This window comes from Neopsephotus bourkii, unplaced genomic scaffold, assembly GCF_033783945.1.
Source record: "Neopsephotus bourkii isolate Nb327-2 ecotype Australia unplaced genomic scaffold, CSIRO-AGI_Nbou_v1 NB_659, whole genome shotgun sequence".
Lineage (NCBI taxonomy): Eukaryota > Metazoa > Chordata > Aves > Psittaciformes > Psittacidae > Neopsephotus > Neopsephotus bourkii.
In genome coordinates, this window is record NW_026901158.1 from 2,383,076 (window position 1) to 2,403,161 (window position 20,086).

Consider the following 20,086-nt stretch of genomic DNA (forward strand, 5'->3'; position numbering starts at 1 on the left):
ATACCAGATGAAGAGCTTAACAAGTCCCTCATGAAACACATTTTTAAGACTCTTCAGCTGAAATTTCCAAGAGATAAAGACAGTAGTAGCGCTGGCACAGCTGAGTGTGCCTGTCACACGGAACAGGTACACACTGAACCACTCACATAAGTGATGAACCCCAAAACAACTGGTGCGCTCACAGACACAGGGGAAGAAAGTAACCAAAACCTGTTAACTGACATTGAAAACTATTGTCTTGGATTTTACAAACAGGTGGGCTATGACTTCTGTGTTCAGAGCAAGAACTTCACAAGCACCCTTCTGAAACTGGAAGGAACACTTGAGGAACAGGTACCCTCATGATACAGGCAGGATTACAAACTATCGCTTCTTAGTTGGAGAGCATCTAACGTAAGTACCATTACCTCATATGAAACAATTTGACTCTTTATTCGTATCACATTAAGTGGAAGAAACATACCAGTCAAAGACAGGTACAGGATGAAGAATTCTGCATTATATGGCTTTGGATGCTGGTGATAAAACTGCAATAACCTTTGACAGAGTACAAACACACCTACCCAAACACATACCGTTACCATTTTACTGTATCACAGAGTTAAGAGTATGAGAAGACCTCTATGTCTAAGCCATTCCTAGTGAGATATACAGGTTTTTTTAAAAGTAATGTAGAAATTGCTATTATGTATCAGCACACTGCTTCATTTTACATACGAGCATATGTGTCTTGTAAAAAAATGAAGGCAAATGTTACAACTCAACACAAGTAACTTATTCAGAGTAAGTCAAATATAGGTGCAAAACGGGTATGACAGGAAAAAAAAGGTCAGAAGTTGTTTAGAAAAATTCAGAATTCATTCATAAAACTGAAAGCAAATTCTTCTTCAGCTGAAAATTAACTGCAAGGCAACACTGTTTCTCTTTTACCCATTCACTATTTGGAGGAGGCGATTTGAAAGCTTAATTATCTTTTGTTTGCTCTGTGTTCTTTCTTAATTATCACAGACTTGAGTATGAAAATGTGCCTTCTTTCTGTTGAAGAATCTTGCAAAATCTGGGCAAGGAAGGAGATGATTTCACTGTAAATGGTAACATGAGCTGGGTGGGAACAACTAACTGAATAAATACAAACATCCCTTCCTTAGCCATTATGGGTCACAAACATCACTCAGGCTTCAGTTTACTGCAATACTGGTAATAGATTAAAAATTGTCAGCACTTGCCCTTGAAACAGGGGAGTGCAAAGAATAACTGGGGGAGGAAATCAGAATGCAACTAGAATAATAGAAGCATGAAATAATTTCCCCTATTTTGCAGTTTGCTTTTGGCTAGCAAACACCTTTTTTGCACTTACATCAACAGGAACTTTAAAGCAGCAGGCAAGTTTGCTGCTTGCAAGGCATGTTTTTGACCATCACTCGTGTTTGTGCTTCTCTCCAGGGATCCGTATCTAGAATTTCAGCTAGAACTTCACTAGGCAGGAGCTTTTTGTGGACAATCCCACCCATCTATTAATCATAGTCTATTTTAACTGTCGTAATAGAGTCCAGGTTTGGTTTTTCACTGTTACTCCTTCCATGAACGGAAGTTAAATGCTTTTTAAGAGCAGACTTGTGTTTGAAGTCCATGTCGCAGCAGTGACACTTGTAGGGCCTGTCCCCACTGTGTATGTTCAGGTGATCCTGGAGCGTACTTTTGGCTGTGAAGGTCTTCAAGCACACCATGCACTGGAATGGGCGGATGCCCATGTGGCCCCGGATGTGTCTGTTCAGGTTCTTTTTCTGTGTAAATGTTTTGCCACACTGCAAACACAAGAACAGTTTGTGCATTTTCAGATGTCTGAGATAGTTCTCAAGGTGCAGAAATCCCCTGGGACACTTTGGACACTGGTGCCGCCAGGAATTGCTGGAGTCATCCACACTCTGGAAGCCATTTGTCCCACCATAAGTTCCTTCTGGATTGTCATTGACTAAAGCCTGAAAGTGATTTCCTGGCATTTCTGTATTTCTGCTTTCAACTGTAGAATTTATCAAGCAGTGCTGGGTTTCTGGAAAATACAAATTTGTTTTAGAGGAAGTGCAAGGCTGAGGAAAATTATCATTATCTACATTTGCAACGCTCATAGAATCCATTCTGAAGATACAGATTTCTTCATCCTTGTATCCAATCTCAACTGTTGATATTTCTGAGGGTTTGGGGTCCTTCCTTTCTGAGATCACGCTCTGCACTATGGGCTGCAAGGTGTCCGCATTCTCCTGCTTCACAGGGTACTCAACATTCACTGGGCTGTCTTCAGAGATCTCAATTATTTCACAGTCTTTATCTAAACCCTCATCCCTGTTTCTCAGTTCAGCGTCTGAGGAATGACATCTCTCTGCAGCCTGGTTCTCCATGGAAGCATCAACCTCCAGGTATTTCGACAAAGCTTCGGTACACTTCTCCACAATGTGAACCATCTGGAGGTAGCTGGCAGCAGTCAGGTATTTCAGCAGCTCCTTCTTTTTGACTTCCAGAGCGCCGGTGTAACAAGAGAGCAGGAGCTTTCTGCCCACCTCGGCGCTCTGCAGGATGGTGATCCGCACCTGTCTGGACTGATTGAGCAGGAACTGATCCCGCATGAAGGTGGAGCAGGCGGCGAAGATCACCTTGTGCCCCTGGAACTCCGTGTCGTTGATGTAAATGGAGACGTCGCAGAAGAGGTTCTGCTGCCGCAGGAGGTTCATCTTCTGCAACACGGCATCCCCTTGCTGCTCGAACTGGAAGTGCAGCACCTCCGAGTCCGCTGCCATGGCGCTGCTCCTGAGGGGGAACCACCGGAGAGTCCCGCCGAGCCCAGGCCACCCCCGCTAGCAGGACCCAGCCGCGGCCCCGCTCCGCTCCGCGGCGGCTGTCGGGCTCTGCGGAGCCGCCCACCCGCCCTCCTTCCCTCCCGCTCACCGGCCGCTTCCCGAGCCGGTGCGTGCTCCGCCGCCGGTGCCGCAGCGCGCCGGAAGCGCTTCCTCCACCCGCCCCTTCCGGCAGCGGCCCCAGCGCGCTCCGATCCGCCCGCCCCTTCCTCCTGTTCCCCCCCCCTGCCCGGTACCGTTACCGCGGTGAGCAATGAGAGGCGGCGGGAGACAGAGTTAGCAGCACGTTTATTATGAGAGTTGGCACTGCTACAGCGGCTGCCGCCGGGGGACACCGCGCCGACACCGGGGCGCGCCTCGCCAAACGTCCGGTAGAGGTAGCAACATACGGGCCCGGGGCGCCGCGGCCGCCGCCCCTGTAAGGCATCTCGGACAGCAGCGGACCGGGGACTCCGTCCCGCCCCGGGGCGGGCGCCATCAGCGAGAACAGGCCGAGGGAAAGGCTCAGCTCCGGGCAGAGCAGCAGGCTTTGCCCCGGCCCCCGAGCGGGGAGGAAGCTACCGACAGCCACCGACCGCCTGCTTTGGTAACAACGCGTAGAATGAGACTTTTGCCCAGTCACTGAAGAGGTAGCTAATGCTCAGTCCTTCGATTATACAGTCTCCAAGGAAAAACGTCCATTCTACCTTCTCAACCCTTACCACATCAAGAGGGCAACCCGCGTTCCCCCCTTTGTCTTTAAAAATAAAGATTAAACGTGACTTTACAGTTCTCTCAACAGTTTTAGTTTGTATCACATCTCGATTCTCCCTCCTTGCCTTTACTCCTCCCAATGACTTCAGAACCAAAACCAGCCCCACACAACGAAGTTATTCCATCAAAAGTCCAGCGGGCAGCTAAGTTTTGCCAAAAAGCTAGGTTAGAAAAAAGACTGACACTTCAATTTTATCAGTTACTAATTTGTAAAACGTGTCTTCTAAAAGAAAAATAAATACTCATCCCTGATCTATACAGGAGGCTCTGCAGCTGCACCAGAAGCCACAGGAACACATGCTACACAAGCTACCACCACTTGGAAAAGTGGTGAGCCTAAACCACTGGTAAACCTAACAGTTCTAAGGTTTTCTTCTTCTATATAAAATAAATAAATTAAACGCCAACATAAAAAAAAAAACCCAAACCTAATATATTCAAGGAGTTATTAAAATATTTTTGTAATAGACTTCAGTTATTTTTAGAATATGCAGGAAGTTGAACAACACATTAACTTGTGAGACCATCCACTTACCAGCAAATAGTATTCTACACATTAACACACAGATTATGATAACTGCCATAGTCCTCATCTGAATATGCAGCATCAGTAGCAACAACCAATGGATCTAGTCTTTCACTAACTGGAACATGGTGATGAAGACAACATTTTACATACATGGACCATTAAGTTCATCTTATTCTATAGAAAACCAGCTGCCTCTGTGTATTTAATTTAAAATAATTCTCACTCCATTTTCATCTGCAATTCAGAGAAGCATTAGCCAGATTTTTCTGCTCTAATATCTCTCCTATACTCTTCACTTGTCTGTTCCTTATAGGGGCAAGTTTTACATGAACTCTGCCACCAGCGTGCTCTGCACCATGTCATCAGTGTATTGCCCTCTTAGATCTCCAGTGTTTCTGGAGTCACGCAACCATCTCCTGCATAAACCTTTTTGAGGTTTGTAAGCCTGCACCCTTTGGCCAGGCCAAAAGCACAGACACTAGTAAGAAGTCACTGTTCATCCAACAGATGTGTCCATTTTCATTGGAGAAGCAGTCTTCTGCATTTCTGCTTTTTTCCTATTTACTTCTGCCATGGTCTCACCAAATGACCCCAAAGCAGCCTTTTCAGTGAATGCAGTCCCAGCCTTCTCAGATGTTGGCATTGCCACAGCACAGGGTGGACTGAAAACTTTCGTATCTTGACCAAATCATTTTTTTGTTCCTTAGGAAACCCCCTTGTCTCTTCATACCAGCTTCAACGAGCTGTAGTCTCCCTACAGTAGGATTACAGCTTTGTAATTCCACAAAAAAAAAACCAACAAACTTCCCAGACAAAGCTTTCAATACCATCCATTTTGCTGCCACTTTTTCTAGCATTTGCACAGTTTTACTCCTTTCTCTAGCAGAAGACCATTTTCTTTACCACGTCCATATTCATATCTGGTTAGACCGTTCACTCATCCCTTACAGCATGTTGACCTGGCTCTGCAAGCTCTTATTCTCCACGTCTGTCTTCGTTCTGATGTTAGTGCTATAGCTTAGTTACATATAGTGAGTAATTTTGCACAATGCAGAAGATTCTGCCTGAACACAAAATGCAAGTGTCCCCTGCAACCATCACCTTCAGTTTTAGCTCAAAACAATTCTGAAAGCAGGTGGCCTTAAGAGGAAAAACAGTTTCTCTTCCTATGCAAACCTTCTGCCCCAGGAACCTGAACCTTTTGAAAGTTCCAAATAGATTTTAGGACTAAATATATTTGCTACAACTTGAAAGATGTAATGCCCTGACACCATTTCCATTGCTTACTTCATAGCTGTCCATGGAACAGTTCATGTAACAGTCAAGTACAGTAGTTTAAGAACACAACTGCAAAATCCGATTCACAGAATCACCTTGCTTTTCTACTTGAACCTATGTGGGTTTCTGAAAACGTTCTGCAACATTAACGTCCATCAGTGTAATGCCTGTGTAAGGGAATCCTGGCTTTTACACACATGGATCTGAAGATCAAGACCAGCTTTTGATAATTACATACAAACCATTTTTTGCTCTAACACACCTTTGGTCATACCTGTTTAGAATTTTTAACCATACAATAGCAGCCTTTCACCCCCACCCTGTCATTCAAACACACAAACAGTACTACTTTTAGGTAGGAAGCATAATCTCAGCTGCATGCAAACCTTGTAGAAAAGAGCTGCATTGGAAAAAATACCCCAAATACAAACAGCAGTTCTCTACGGAGGATCAGCCATTTCATTATTAGTTTATGCTACACTTCAGTGTAATACAGTGTCCTACTGGGAATGGTGTCCCTCATAAATTACTTTCAGCCTGATTGGGATGCGGATAATTCCATGGCACTTTTGAGAAGTAATATGGTATAATCCCAGAATCCCAATTAACATGCCATTCCCGCTACATTTGATGTTTAAGGCGGTATACAAGAGGTATTGCTGAGTACAGCTATAGCTGCTATATTAACCTATGGAAATTGTGTTACCTATACCTCATTCTATGCTCTGTAGAACATTAGTGGCAGTGAACTATGCAGGGCACTTAAAAAAAAATATTAACTTTGTTGTTAACGTTCCTATGGCAGGTATTTTTGTTCCTTTTTTCCAAGTTAACTGACATGTGGCCCTTATTCGCTATCAAGGAGAGATATACAAGAACTAAAAAAGCAAGGCATGGAGTTCTTATACATTTGCAGCTTTAAAAACAGTTTCTTTTCACAGTGTTAAAAAGCAGTGTTTCTCCACTCCAGCTTTGCTCTAAAATTAACAGCTGTTGTGGTTTATGTGATGCAAAATTTATGGAAGATGAGTGCTCATTTTTAGTTTTGAAGTGTTTAGCTTGTCTCAGTCAGTACATACACTGGTAAGTGCCCTTTAAAAATCCCAGGTATGAGAGTGTAAGACACAGGTCACACTTGCACTCCAGACACCAGCCTCTCACATTCCAGAGCTGCCATTTCTTCTCATTTTGAACAGTTCTATGTGATGACCAGGTAACCCTGCCAAATCATTTAGGGTTTTATCTTTTCATAATGTATGTTGAGGTTAAAAACCCTGAGAGCTTTTAAGATAGCACTGACTGGCAGCAGGATTTCCTCAAAATAGTTTAGAAAGGGCAAAAGAGTGACACAAAAATACTTCATTTCAACTGTAGGGGTCTGGAGATAAGACCAGAGAAGGGTAATTTTAAGAGGTAATTTTAAATTTAACTATATGGAGTGCTTTCAGTTATCCAGTGATTAAAAAAAATAATAGTAATTGGGTTATCTCAGAGACTTGTCCTCTTTGCTCTCTCCTCCACCTGCCCAGACACAGAGTCCTCTAACTGTATAGCAGATGGTTTACTGGCAGCCCATAGCAACAGTCTTTCAAAAGGTGTTAGTCTTGAGTCTCCTAATCAGTGAGAAATTAAACAATTAACCCCATAATCCACAGTAGAGATGCAGACAGAAACCTGAAGGAAGATTGCTATTCACAGAAAATATCAAGTAAGACTAAGAATGATGGCTGGAGACCTGCCAGGTTTTGCAATCCTACCTGCCATCACCCTTCCATCCATCCATCCATTCATTGCCTTTCAGGGCATACCACTAGCTTAGGTAAGAGCCCAAACCAGCTGTCTGCTCTTCAGTCGTGATCTCTGCAAAGGGCTGGTTTTAACTGCTCAATTGACACAGGTACTATCGTTTCTTAAACCAAGCACAGCCTGAGGCAGCTTCCCTGCATCCAGTACCTGGCTTGCATCAGTTTGCTGACAGACCTTACTGTCTGTAGCAGCGCTACATGTGAATGTATCGAAGTCCACTGTTATGTCTTGAACATTTCTTTCATTGGCATTGTCAAAGCTATTTTTACCGTGTAGCTGTTTAAGGTGTTTCCTCAGAACGGGTTTATGCGCAAACACCATGTCACAGTAGTTACACTTGTGGGGCTTGTCCCCACTGTGCAAGTTGAGATGGTCCTGTAAGGAGCATTTCTGAGAGAACGTTTTCCCACAGATCTTACATTGGAAGGGTTTGATGCCTGCATGCACTCTCATGTGCCGGTGGAGATTGCCCTTCTGAGTGAATGTCTTGCCACAGAGCAGACACATAAATAGTTTATGCATCTTTAAATGATTAGCATAGTTTTCCAGATGCCGAAATACTCTTGTGCACTTTGGACACTGATGGTGCCACTGGAGACCTTTGTCTATACCTCGGTTGTTGGGCCCAAACATATCTTTAGAGGCCAGAATGATGTTATCACTGCCAGCATAGGAAAGGGCATAGTTGTGGAGGTGGTTTTGCTCCATTTCACTTGCCCTGTTTTCAACAGTGGAGTTGATAAGAAAGTGTTGCGGCTCCGAGGAATGCAATGCAGTTTGTTCAGAAGAAATAAACTGGTTCTGATCCTTCTTATTTCTGACTTCCGTTACCTCCCCAATGGACTCCACCTTGATGATCTGAATATCACTATCCTCCATATCCATACTATCTTCAGAAGGTTGGATACAAGGTGAATCTTGCTGCAGAGAATCGTCATCTCCTTGATGTTCCTTCAGCTCAGAGGAGTCGCTTTGCTGTTCGCACTCTTTACTCCCCAGTGGCTGCTTTGGTTTTATAAACTTCCAGAGGGCCTGTGTACATCGTTCAACGATGTGGCTCATCTGCAGGAAGCTTGCAGCAGTTAAGTAGTTTACCAGCTCCATTTCGGGAAACTCTAGAATGCCACTGTAACAGGATAGGAGCAGCTGCCGCCCCACTTCCGAACTCTGCAGTATAGAGATTTTCACTTCTCTGGAGTCATTCAGTAAGAACTGATCTCGTAAAAAGGGAGAGCCAGCAGCAAATACAATTTTATGCCCATGAACTTCAACATCATCTATATGAACCACGACATCACAAAACTTGTTTTCTTCCCTCAGTTTGTTCATTTTCTGTAGCATTGAATCCCCGTAGTTGTCAAACTTGAAGTGAAGAATATCTGATCTTTCTGACATTTTGGCACACCTGAGGAAAAACAGCAAGAAAAAAAAACACACCAAGTGAGAACTTTTTTCATTGTCTAAAATGCAACTTAGACAGGTCTAAAGCAATAATATAAAGTGTGTGCTTAATCAGACATTACATGCTAAATAAACAGTAAAGCGTGTGAGAAGTTAAAAGAAGAAAAAGACAATCAAGTTTACATGTCACCTTACAACAGCTTTCACCTCTTTTTCATTTAATGCAGCTTGGCTATAAAGTAGAGGAGCTATGGCAGGAATTCTCCTGAAGCTGTATCCTAAAGAGTTAAGATGCTTATCGCACTATTTGTTTGGAATTTAAAGGGAAGCCATGGCGGTAGTTTCAGCAGCCTTAGCTCTTGTTAAGCTTTACTTCCACATTAAAACTCCTCAGAGATTTTGTCTTTACTAAATAACAATGACATTCCTTTAGCTTTTGGTTTCTGATTTCCTTTAATGCCTGAAGAGCTTTCATTGATTCAAACAGATTTAAGGCGAGACAGAGCGTTGCACTTGCCAGACATACAAACACCCCTCTTAACATGAACTGTGCTTCTAGAATCCCTGTTCTGTATACTAAGGCAATGTAGGAAGTCTTGTTTCTTGTCTTCTTTGGCTGATCACTCCTCTAGGAAGTTTGTTCTTGTATAATAGTACTTGTTATGGAGAACAGTGGCTCTCCCACCAAACAAGTATTAATCTTCTGACTTTCAACAGTTCTTTTAAGAGTTTTTCTGAGGCTACACTGATTCTCAAGGAAACACTGCTCACGCAATCCTGCCAGAGAGCTGGGACTGCAGGAAGTAGAGAAATCACAGACACTAAATGATGCAAGATTTGGCAAGATAAAAGTAACTAAGCAAAGCAAAACTGACACCTCAAACCTCGTACAAACACCACACAATGCCTGAGCAGAAGCTTTGAAGTTTATAGATAAAAGCAGATACTGTTCTCTTGGGGTGTGAGATGTCAGCTCCGTGTATACAACAGGAAAACATGAATTCACATGACAAAGGTTCACAGAGGAATACTTTTAGGACTATGTGTTGACAAGGAGGGTTGGTGCAGATTGCTGATCAGACATCAGTCAAGAGATGGGACCTCCTCACTACTCCAGCCCATCAAGCATCTCTTCCAGTGTACAGCATTATAAAATTGCAACAGGATTTCGGGAGCCTTCAGAACCAAGGGACCCCAGAGAGCTCGGAAGCAGGGGCAGCACCGTCCTGCAGTACAACCAGTTCTGCTGAGCCTACATGAAGTAAAGCCACCAGTCTCCCGACTCAATCTCAGTTCCGACTACTGCTGATCTCCAGGAGAAAAAAGCGATCAAATGACCCTAAGCCTTCCTCAAAACCGTGCTCAAAACCGCGCCCAAAGGCGAAGCAGCCCCAGCCCCTTGGGAAGGACAGAGAAAGCAGCAGGTACCTGCAGCGCCGGGCCGCGTCCCCCCGCTGGCACCCGCGGCCGCTCCCACCGCAGCGCACGCCGCGGCCTCCGGCTACGGACCTAGAGAGGGGAGGAGAGCCGCCGTGAGCCGCCGCCCGGGCCTGCGGCCGCGCTGCCCCAGCGCCAGGTCGGGCCCAGGCGCCAGCCGCGCCCCCCGGGCGGCCCCTCGTCCCGCCGCGCCCTCGGCCGGGCCGGCCAGCTCTGCGAACCCGGCCCGGGGCGGCGGCGGGAGCAGCGGGGGCCACGGCCCGCTCCGGGGCCCGCTCGGGGGCAGCCGCCCGCGTCCCGCCAGCCCGCCGGGACCTACAAGCGCCGCCACCGCAGCCCAGGACGGCGACTCGGAACCGCATTGTTCGGCCGCCGGAAGCGCTCCGGCGCCCTCCGCCCCGCACCCGGAAGCGCCCGGCGGGGCACCGCCCCCTCCGCCCGGTCACGTGGTGGGCGGCAGCGGCGGCGGCGGCCCTGGCCCGGCACCGGGAGGCGGCGGCGGCGGCGGCAGCCGGGGTAGGTGGGGCTCGTGCTGCCGGCGGGGTCCCGTCCGCCCGGTCCCTCCGCCCTCGGGCCGCCCCTCCTCGCCGGTGCCCCGCGGTCCCTGCGAGGTGCGTGCGGGCTCTGTCCCTCCGCCGTTCCGGGGCTTCACCGCCGTTCCCTGCCCCTGGCCGGCGAGCGGCGTGCGGGAGGTGGGGGCTCTCCTGCACCTCGTTAACGGCGTGCCCTTCCCTTGCCCCCCCCGGGTCGTGTCTCCGTCTTGCTCCCTGTCCTCTCTGCACGCCGGGGTCGCGGCATCGGCGCGGGTGGCAGTGCGAGCGCGGCCGTGATTCTGCCCCGGCCCGCACAGGGCCGGGCGCTGGCGGGTACCCGGGCCGGGTCCCGGGCAGGTGGGGAGCTCCGGGCCCTGCCTCTCCTTTCCAGCTCCCTCGGCTCCGTATGGGTGGACAAGGGTGACCCACCTTGCTCCCAGGCCCCTCCCGGCCGTGAAGCCAGCAGCGTTACCGGGACCCCTCGGAGCGCATACCTGAGCCGCCGGAATTCACTCCCGCGGCGGGACCGTCCGGTCTCGGGCTGCGCTGCGCTCCTCCGGTACCGCCGCTGGTTTTACCGGCTGGGCACCCGCTTCCCTCCCTGTGGCCCCGCTGCGTTGGTTGGTGCCTGTTGCTTCCAGGTGGATCCTAAAATGTGGCATTGCATTGCGTCCAGCGGTCTTTACTTGGTGTGTGTCCCGCAAACTCGGTGTTCCTCTCGGGGTTTATGCCTTCCTGTTGTCAAGGAGACGTTTGCTTCAGTTAAAACGGCCTTAGAACATTTTTAAGGGCTGATTGTGTCAGGGGTGAAAATTCAGTATAAACAAATAGGCTGTGTTAAGTTGACTAAGAAACACCCATCAAGGAAAAAATAAGTTAAAATCGAGCTGGTAGAAATAGACTTTTTGTCTGTGTAGTTTTGTCTGTTCAAGGCATGTTGTGATAGAGGAGAAGGAGGAAAAATACTTAGGTTTGGAGAGGGAGAAAAGACCATGTTTATTTCTTCAATACAAGTTGGAGATGAAGTTGTGCTTACCTGTACTGTTATACAGCTACAGCGTGCTGCATATCCCCAGTTTTGTTCTACTTACAGGTTGTGTTAAAGCAAAACTTGATGGGATTTCTTGAGATTTTGGGCAAGTTTATTAGAGAAAGTGTAACTGCGTAGACTGCCTCATTGCTGATTGAATTACAGAAACGCTGTATTCTTTCTAAAGGTCTCTACTTACCAGTAAAAGGTCAAGGACCTGAGCAAACTTATTTTTGTGTACAGAGTAAACAAATTAACAAATGGAGCTTGGCAGCGGGTTTCCTTCTGTTCTCCTAATCCCAGCGCAGGCAGCTTTTAGTAGCATGCACCCGATGCATGTTCTTTCACAGTGTAGTTTGAAAGCGCTGTGTTTGGTGAGCAAAACACTGTTTCTCCTTGAATCCTAATGAGAGAACTCCAGAAGTATACAGAGCATCGTGGTAGGAGTTTGTGTAGCCTCTGGCTGCACTCACTGCCTTTATTCCAGGCTCCAGCCTGTGTGTCCCAGTTCCCCTGTGCAGACAGCTCCGAGATGTGCCTGATGGAGCGGCAGGCACGGAGTGTGGATGGACCATCCGTTCATAGCTAATTCATTCCAGTGACATTCCAGTGACGGACTGGCTCAGGCAGCGTCAGCGTTTCTTTTATAAGGCATGGTTTCCCAGGACCTGCTGCGTGTTTCTGAGGTTGGGGAATTTGCTTATTCCAAGAGCCTAAAAGCCAAGAGTTTTGTTGTTTGAGCAGAGAGTTGAAATGGAGATTAAAAGCAAAATTATATTGGCCATAACTATGAATTGTTAAGGGTGATTAACAAAGGTGGCATTAGGTTAACTCTGGTGTTTTGCCTGATGCCTGGTTTTGCATGCAAGTATCTAGTGATTCACTCAGCTTCCTGAGGTCGGCACTTCACTCCTCCTGAGAAGAGAAAGGGGTTGAAATCTGAGGCAGCATTATCTCTAAATAATGCTATCTCTTTGTCTGTCTGGCTTTTTGAGGTTAGTGGGAACATGTGTGGCTGCCAGTGTGTTTTAATATGAACAGGAGAGTTAGTATTGTTAGTATTGTTGCTATTTTTAATTCATTACTCTCTTTACTCATCCTAATCTTTATTTTCATGTGCAGTATTCCACTGTCTTTCTTGCTTCATTTTGAGTGCAGAATACTTCCCGTTGCATTTGAGAGCGTGTGTTGCACAGGGAAGGTGGGTAAAGATCAAACATGATTGCTCAGACTAATCATGTGATATGGGAGAATAAAAAGGGTTGTTAGTGATTGATCTTTCTTGTATGGTTGGTCCATGCCCCCCCAAGCTGTAGTAAAGTACAGGTGATGTGTATGTGTTTGGAAAGAGTCAAACCACAGCTCCTTTCCTACGTGTCTGTAAGTATGATGTCAGTTTTGCTCTGACATTTCTTATGCTGCTCAGGTGGAAGCACCTGGCACCACCACTTGGAATGATGGCGTAGCATTTCCCAGGATTTTTTCAGGACTCTGGCTGTATCTGTAAAACAGTCAGCTTGTACTATGTGAATTGCCAAGGTAAAAAAATCACAGATGTCAAAGACTAAAGACCTAAGAATCCTAAAGCATGCTGGCTTATTTGTCATACCACAGCTTTGCAAAGTGCATTGTAAAGCTTCTGAACTTGGCTACAAATTCCATTCTTCACCCACACTAAGATGCTAATGATGAGAAGTAGGAAAGTAGAACTTTGTGTGTGTAAATTGGACTGTACTGGATATTATTGTTAAGCTCTGCATAAAGCCAGGGGAATAGAAACAGAACATACATTCTTTTCAGTGAATCAGTTTGCATTGAATCAGTCACCTCAGCGCTGTGTGACACCTCCTGGTTTTCCATAATAATATACTTAGTGTATTTGTGTTTTAGGGGCTAGAGGATACACGCTTATGTTGTATGCCAAGCTTTCTGGCTTTGCTGTTCAAGGTAGCTTCTATTACTGCTATTCCTTGGTTATTTAGTTAATATTGTTCTGCTGTATCTGGTGCATTCTTCATCAGATACACTGTAACTTTGTGAAATTGCTGTAGGAACTGCAGTTGCAGAACAAAAGCTGACAAAGATATGAATAAATGATGGGATCTCTTTAGTTTTCATACCTGTTCTCATGCTTGTTCTCATTTCTGCCCTGAAAACCCAAAACTTATGTATATTCTGTGTTGTGTTCCTCTCTTAATTCAAGCAAAGGGTGCTGCATTTGCTGTTGACTTAAAGGTAATTGCTGTTTGAGAAAGTCCAAGAAGTTCACAGCTGAAACACTGCTATTTCAGCTCACCCTCTGGCTTTTTTGTGTGTGTAGCTGTGGATATTCTAAACACTGGAAAATGGGTGCCCCGTGGAAATGGAGAGCCACCATAGATACAAGGGCCTTGCTTCACTTGTGCATGTCTCAAGGTGGCATTCAAGCCTCAGTCTCTTACAGTAATATAAAATGGAAGGTTTTCTGTTTTTCTTTTTCCTACTCTCTGCTTTAAGCTCTTTTAAATTCATTCTGGCAACATTTGCAAGGAAAATTTTGGTCACAGGTTGCAGGTCAGGTGCCAGATAGTTGGGAGAGGATAGGAAAGTAAAAGAGAAATATTCTGTAAAGCTAAGGAACTAATCTTGAACTTTGATAGGTTTTGTTTTCCAGTTGTGTGAGATGTTAGCATGGTGAATGGTGTCTTTGCTGTTCCTTTGCATATTATCTTGGACAGGGAGAGTAAGGTGGGTTGATGCTTGCTTTAAAGATTAGACAAAAACATCTTTTACAAAGCTAGTTTGGTTCTTGGCCTTGCATTGTAACATTGTGAAACAACAGCAGTGAAGGTGAATTGCATGGAGACTTAGAATTTTAATCTCATTTTTCAGCTTTTTCTAATGGTCTTTTGTATGGGGAGAGGCCAGGACACTCATTTAATGACACAGGCAAGCAAAGAAATAAGCGGTTGAAACTTTGCCACTTAGTATGCGCTTTCCCTAGATGCTTCATCTCCCTTCGAGGTGTAAAGACACCTGCAGGCAAAGAGCTACATTATTGTGGTGTAGCTTTGTGTCAGGAATTAAACTATGCTGAATTCAAAAGCTCATATTTTATTTATGTTGAAACAAACCAAAGTCTCTTTCCTTGTAAGGGATATTTGTGGCTTCTGAGAACCATTAAAACCTGAGATCTGCATTTGGATGGGGTCTTCTCTCCTACTTCTCTGAACCGTGAGAACTGAAAGCTTCAGCTCTTAAACAACTTGGAGGTATTAGTAAGAAGCACTGTCACTGCTGCTGTTCTTGCTTTTTGATTCCAGAGAAGTCATAAGCCTGTGCGCTTAATTGCTCTGCTGGTCTTTGATGTGTGTCCTTCTGGGCTGGCCCATATTTTAACGAGCTCATAAGCCTTCTCTGGTTGATTCTTCCATTGTGAGTTTTCTGATCCAGATAAAGTGATCCTGTGGAAAGCTGCATGGAACAAAGCGACAGCAAGGAACACAGGAAATAAAATGCATGCAAGGCAAAGTATGGGGATGGGAATTTTGGTTAACTTCAGGCAGTGGTTCAGCATTTTTGGTACTTTAAGGCTGCTTTTGCATCTCAACTATTTGAGCATTAATCCCATGAACCTTAGTGGCTGATTCCAGTGGTTGGGTAACTAAACCTTGCTTGGTGATACATCACTAATAAACAAAAGCTTCTTACAGTAGTCTACTACATTGTCCCTTTCCTGTGCTGTCTTGTCTTGTGTAACATCAGTAAGATTTTTGCTCAATGTAAGGTTGGCAAAGTTGGGACCTTCTGCTGTTGCAATTCTCTATTGTGAAACTACTGCAGGGGTTAGGCTGAGCTCTGGAATTGAGCGTGGCATCTGTTTAAACCACACTATTGAAAAAGAGTGTGTGAAAGCATGGCATACTGCTTCTTTATTTGAGCTTAATGTTGGTGAAAGATGCCAGATTGATAGACTTTGGCAATAGGTGAAATTAGCATTTTGAGACAGATGCACTACACCAAGATAAATAGCTAAATTGATCCTTGCCTAGATGATCTTTACAACTGCTTGTGATCAAAGCCCACTCTTCTACCCAGCCTTAGTGTGACAGATGAGTTTGTACTGTTTGAATGAAAACAGTAAAGCCAAAGAGCTATTAAGTGTTTGAAGTGTATTTTTATTCTGTGTTTCAGTAGATTTGATGTAGTTATTTTCAGGTGATCTGTGTATTATATAGATGGTGCAATAGGGAACTTCTGTAGAAATGTTTTAGTATGAGTTCTATAAACAAAAGCATCTTTAAAAATGACAACTCTGCCCTACCTCTAAGATACACACAAATGATACCTGATAGGCACATACAGCGAGTAAAACCTTTCAAAATATCTACATTTCTCAGCCAGTAAATTCTCATTGAAAGTCAGTGGATCATAAAATGTTTTTGCAAAGGATACCTGAATAGCTCACATACTTTTGAAAATGATACCAAATAATCACAGCTGTATTGACATCCACAAACAACCCACATCCTCCTTCCTCTTGCACACTGCTTCAGTTGTCCGGTGAAACATGTTTCAGGACCACGAAGTGACTTGATTGGTAAAGTAATCAGGTTAAAAATAACCCAGAGGGAAAACGGATTGTTGCCCTCCTGGCAGATTTCATGTCATGTTGGTGGCTCTGCAGAGAAGGGTATTGATGGAAATAAAAGCAGGCTTTGCTATTTTGAGTGCATTGTTCTTGGTTCAGTGAGGAATGCGATGAGCCATGCTTGTGGCTGTGCCAGGTTTCTCTGTTGTTTGGCTGCTCTGTTGGAAGCCAGGTTGGGGACATTCCTCCACCAATGGAAGGCAGAATTTGGGGCTGAAAAAGCACTTGGGTTTGGTCATGCCTGGAAGCATGTGAAGATCGGAGCCATTGTGATAAGGGTGTATTTGGGTTTCTGGGAAATTTAATCACCCATTTTTATCACGCAGTCTGTTTTAAGCCATGGGTTCTGAGAATTTGTGCTGTAGAGTTCAAGGTGTGCAGCTGAACTTCACCTTTTGTTCCTTCCTTCAAATGCCTCTCAGTGCCAGCTCCAGCTTTTTAAAACCCTCTGTTGGCTCTGTTTCTCTGTGCTGATCCAGCTAACGCTGTTCTTCCTGCTTCTTGGAAGTCTTTTATTGTTCCTTACAGTACAGAAGATTCAGCATAGATATCTCCTTGTTTTAGAGCATCCTTACCACAAAATATTAAGAATCTAAGTCTTGTTTGGGGGGAAAAGAGGGTGACTGCAGCATACAGCAAGCTCTGATAGCTACAGAAGTAAGTTTAGCATGAACATAGGTGAAGGCAGACATTATCTGAAGAGTAAATAGACTTCATAGTTCTGTCTTTAATACAAGTCCTCTGTTAGCTGGCATAGTGCGTGTTCCAAGGGCCTGTTTTGTGCTATGTGTAGAAAATGGTGCCTGGCATAACCATGAAATACTGCAAAGAGATTTATTAACTTCCCTTTTGTGAGCTGTGGAAACCAGTGCTCTGACAGTAGTGTGCTTCTTAGCAAAATCAAAGCAGGACCGTGAGTGTACGCTGACAGAAGAGTTGTAACTCGGTGGTGCTGTCAGATGTGTTACCTTTTATAACTAGTCAGCAGGCTTCTGAAAAGAAACGTTTGAGCATTTTAGCATGAAGTTTTATATAAGTATTTTTATGATTTTTGTTTTTCAGGAGTTTATAACATATTTAATCTCATTCATGAATCGAACTTCCTTTTTAAGTCATGGATGACAAGGCTTCTGTTGGAAAAATCAGTGTCTCTTCAGACTCGGTATCCACTCTTAACAGTGAAGATTTTGTCTTGGTTTCCAGGCAAGGGGATGAAACACCATCTACAAATAATGGTAGTGATGATGAAAAAACAGGACTGAAGGTAAGAATCAATAACCTGAGTTTGTTCCCTGTTCTTCTAAATCAAACTAACCATAGAGAGCTTAAAGAGGGACTTCTTTATTGTGGAAAACTTGACAAAAGGAAGAACTTATTCAGGAATCAATTTTGCCAATGATTTCTGCATTACTATGGCTGAAGTCAGAGGTGATAATTAGGTTCTGAGTAAGAGCTCTCTCCATCACTACCTGTGGGATTTTTCCCACTTTGCAGAATCCTCCATGAAGTGCTTAGGATGAAAGAGACTGAGTGTCAAGAGCTTGGAACTGTGATTTCATCACAGCTTTCAGATAGAAAGTAATATTAACATACGCTTGATTTGACCATAGCTGTTAATTAAATCATATATTAAAGTTTTCCCCAATGTGAAATGTTCTCTTTAAGAAATGTGGAAGCGTAGTTATAACTAACAACTTGGCAGAAGCTGAGAATACAAGCCTGTGTGTTAGGCTCGTGTGAATTGGAAGGGCATTGATATCTCACTTCTGAAAGTGCTGCTCTGAAAAGAGACCCCTGTCACTCTCTTTTTTTTTATTTCCTCCTCTTTTATTATTTTTTTTTTTTGCTACTAAAAGAAAATCTTTCATCCCAATTTGTATTCCAGCAATCTTTAAGCAAAGTGACACACGTAGGGTGCTCACTCCAAATTCCATCATTTTAATGTGTTGAAAACCAGATCTTTGCTGGAGTAAGTCAAGTTAGCGTGGTTTTTGTGGGAGATACAAAGAGATACTCCACCATAACATCACCATGTGACTGATGTCTACGGTCACATCTATGTCTTGAAAATGTCTTTAAGGATGATGAGAAATCACATGTTCTGCCTGTTGGACCGAGTGTTCCTCTTTTCCTTAGCAGCAGTTATAACAGAGACTTTACTGAATGTTTCTTGATGCTTTTGCTCGTCTTGCTTTTACCTCTCAGGTGCTTTGTTTTTCTTGCATTCCTTTGAGTCCTGGATGAGATACACCGTTATAGTGGCTGTTCTCTTTTACATAGGACTTGAAGTTAGTTCTGTTAAGAGTCTCAAGATCTTACTTTTGCTTCATCTGGCAAGAATGTTCACTGATGTTTTATTGCTGTTGCAGAAGATTGCCACTTCACATCATAGGATCATCTAAAAATAAGTCGAGATTCTCTTGAACAATGAGCTTGGTGATCTGTGAAACCCACTGAAAGTCTGTAATCTCACACTTGCCTTTCTACATACTGCAAATACCAGCAGCTATGAGCACTTTACAGTCCAGAATAGTCTCCATAGTGGTGCATACCTTGAGAATGCTTATGTGGCGATGTGCATAATAAACTCCCAAAGTTGTGACGCATCATTTGAGACCGCAAGAGATGGATATGGTCAACTAGATTTTCCCTTCCATCCTGTTACTCCCAAAGAAAAAGGGGAAATGTGAAATGCTGTAGTCTGCAGCACTTCTTGCTCCACATGGGAGCTGTTTGTATTGCTGGTCCAGTGATGGCCTTGTGGCTGTCCTGCAGTGTTTGTATGACATGCTGTATCTTTAATACAGAAAGAAATTGAAGAGGCTTGTATATGAAGTCATCTTCATAAAGCTTGCACATATTTCAGAGGATCCATAATCAGTTTCAAGCTCACTTCTGAAGTTTTCTTCATGTGTTTACTTCCAAAGTGGTTTATAAATGCTGGCTATGGGTATGTTGTTCCCCTTGATGAGGAAGGAAGAACATCAGCGCTGCTGCCGCCTGATCGTCAACAACCGTAAAATTAAGTTATGCTGTTCCCTGATTTGGCACTGAATGTCACAGAGCTTTGCAGGTCTTAAAGATAAGCTTCTTTATGAATTTAGTGCCAAGCCTGAGCACAATCCTTGAACAAAGCGATTCACCTTGAGCCTTTCAGTATTTGGTGTTTGAGAGTATGTGCTCTTTGGTTATTGGCTGCAATCTGAGTGATTCATGGAAACATTACACCTTAGATAAGCAGTCAGTGTGCACTCTGAATTCTCCCATGCAAGGATCTTCCTGTTAACCTCCTTTCTTCTGTTTAAGGAGGTGAAAAAACTATGAACAGAGAAAATGGGAAGACTTTTTAGGTGTTCTTAAGGACAGAAATTCTTTTGGTGGTGTTTTACAAGAAAAGTGACATACTGCTGTAAAATATGGCTTTGTTCTTGGTATCTCTTTTTTTTCAGCTTGCAAACAGTCATCAGTAGCCAGTTTTAGTTTATTATTAGTATGCATGGATATTAGTGGAGTTGTGAAGGTTGTCAGAGGTATGTAAAAAATACTGCCACTGTGATGTCTAAGTGTTTAAGTAGTGTATGTAAAATTAACTGTACAACATGAGAACTGAGGTTGTGTGTTTCACAGGTACAAATAGGATGAGTTTTTCAGGAAGAAGCAATTGCTTTGGTATTTATAACCAAGTTAATTTGTTTGCATATGTCAAACCCTATTTGCTTTGATGTGCCTACTAAGCAGAAAATAAGTTCAGGTGTCTTTTTCTGGTGTTCTCTTTCTTTAGAAAAGCAGTTTGAGGCTCTTCCATTTGCTAAGTGCGGTCTGAGGAAGGTGCTGAAGTTT

The 20,086-nt window shown here is 44.2% G+C and overlaps 3 protein-coding genes across 8 annotated transcripts in view; 1 reads left to right on the forward strand and 2 right to left on the reverse strand.

Annotated features, from left to right (window-relative positions):
• Positions 1–408: 408 nt before the first annotated feature.
• On the reverse strand, positions 409–3,021 carry ZBTB6 (zinc finger and BTB domain containing 6). Its single transcript, XM_061352540.1, has one exon. The coding sequence runs from the start codon at positions 2,790–2,792 to the stop codon at positions 1,515–1,517; it is 1,278 nt and encodes a 425-aa protein (XP_061208524.1). The 5' UTR covers positions 2,793–3,021; the 3' UTR covers positions 409–1,514.
• Positions 3,022–3,118: 97 nt separating this feature from the next.
• ZBTB26 (zinc finger and BTB domain containing 26) lies at positions 3,119–11,268 on the reverse strand. Of its 3 annotated transcripts, none has more exons than XM_061352572.1 (3): positions 11,081–11,268; positions 10,045–10,125; positions 3,119–8,620 (listed from the first exon to the last, which is right to left on the reverse strand). In XM_061352572.1, the coding sequence occupies exon 3, from the start codon at positions 8,608–8,610 to the stop codon at positions 7,294–7,296; it is 1,317 nt and encodes a 438-aa protein (XP_061208556.1). In that variant the 5' UTR covers positions 8,611–8,620; positions 10,045–10,125; positions 11,081–11,268; the 3' UTR covers positions 3,119–7,293. The 3 variants fall into 3 exon arrangements, with proteins under 3 accessions (XP_061208556.1, XP_061208555.1, XP_061208557.1); XM_061352571.1 differs by lacking the exon at positions 11,081–11,268 and adding an exon at positions 10,373–10,476; XM_061352573.1 differs by lacking the exon at positions 10,045–10,125.
• RABGAP1 (RAB GTPase activating protein 1) overlaps positions 10,459–20,086 on the forward strand; it is a 68,858-nt gene continuing 59,230 nt past the window's right edge. The window contains exons 1-2 of one of the 4 annotated variants that reach the window (XM_061352553.1): positions 10,459–10,569; positions 17,312–17,510. In XM_061352553.1, coding sequence (XP_061208537.1) covers positions 17,361–17,510 — 150 coding nt within the window. In that variant the 5' untranslated portion in view covers positions 10,459–10,569; positions 17,312–17,360. Of the gene's footprint in view, positions 10,665–12,795; positions 12,818–17,308; positions 17,511–20,086 lie in introns of those variants that run through there. The other 3 variants (XM_061352552.1, XM_061352554.1, XM_061352555.1) reach the window with 3 other exon arrangements.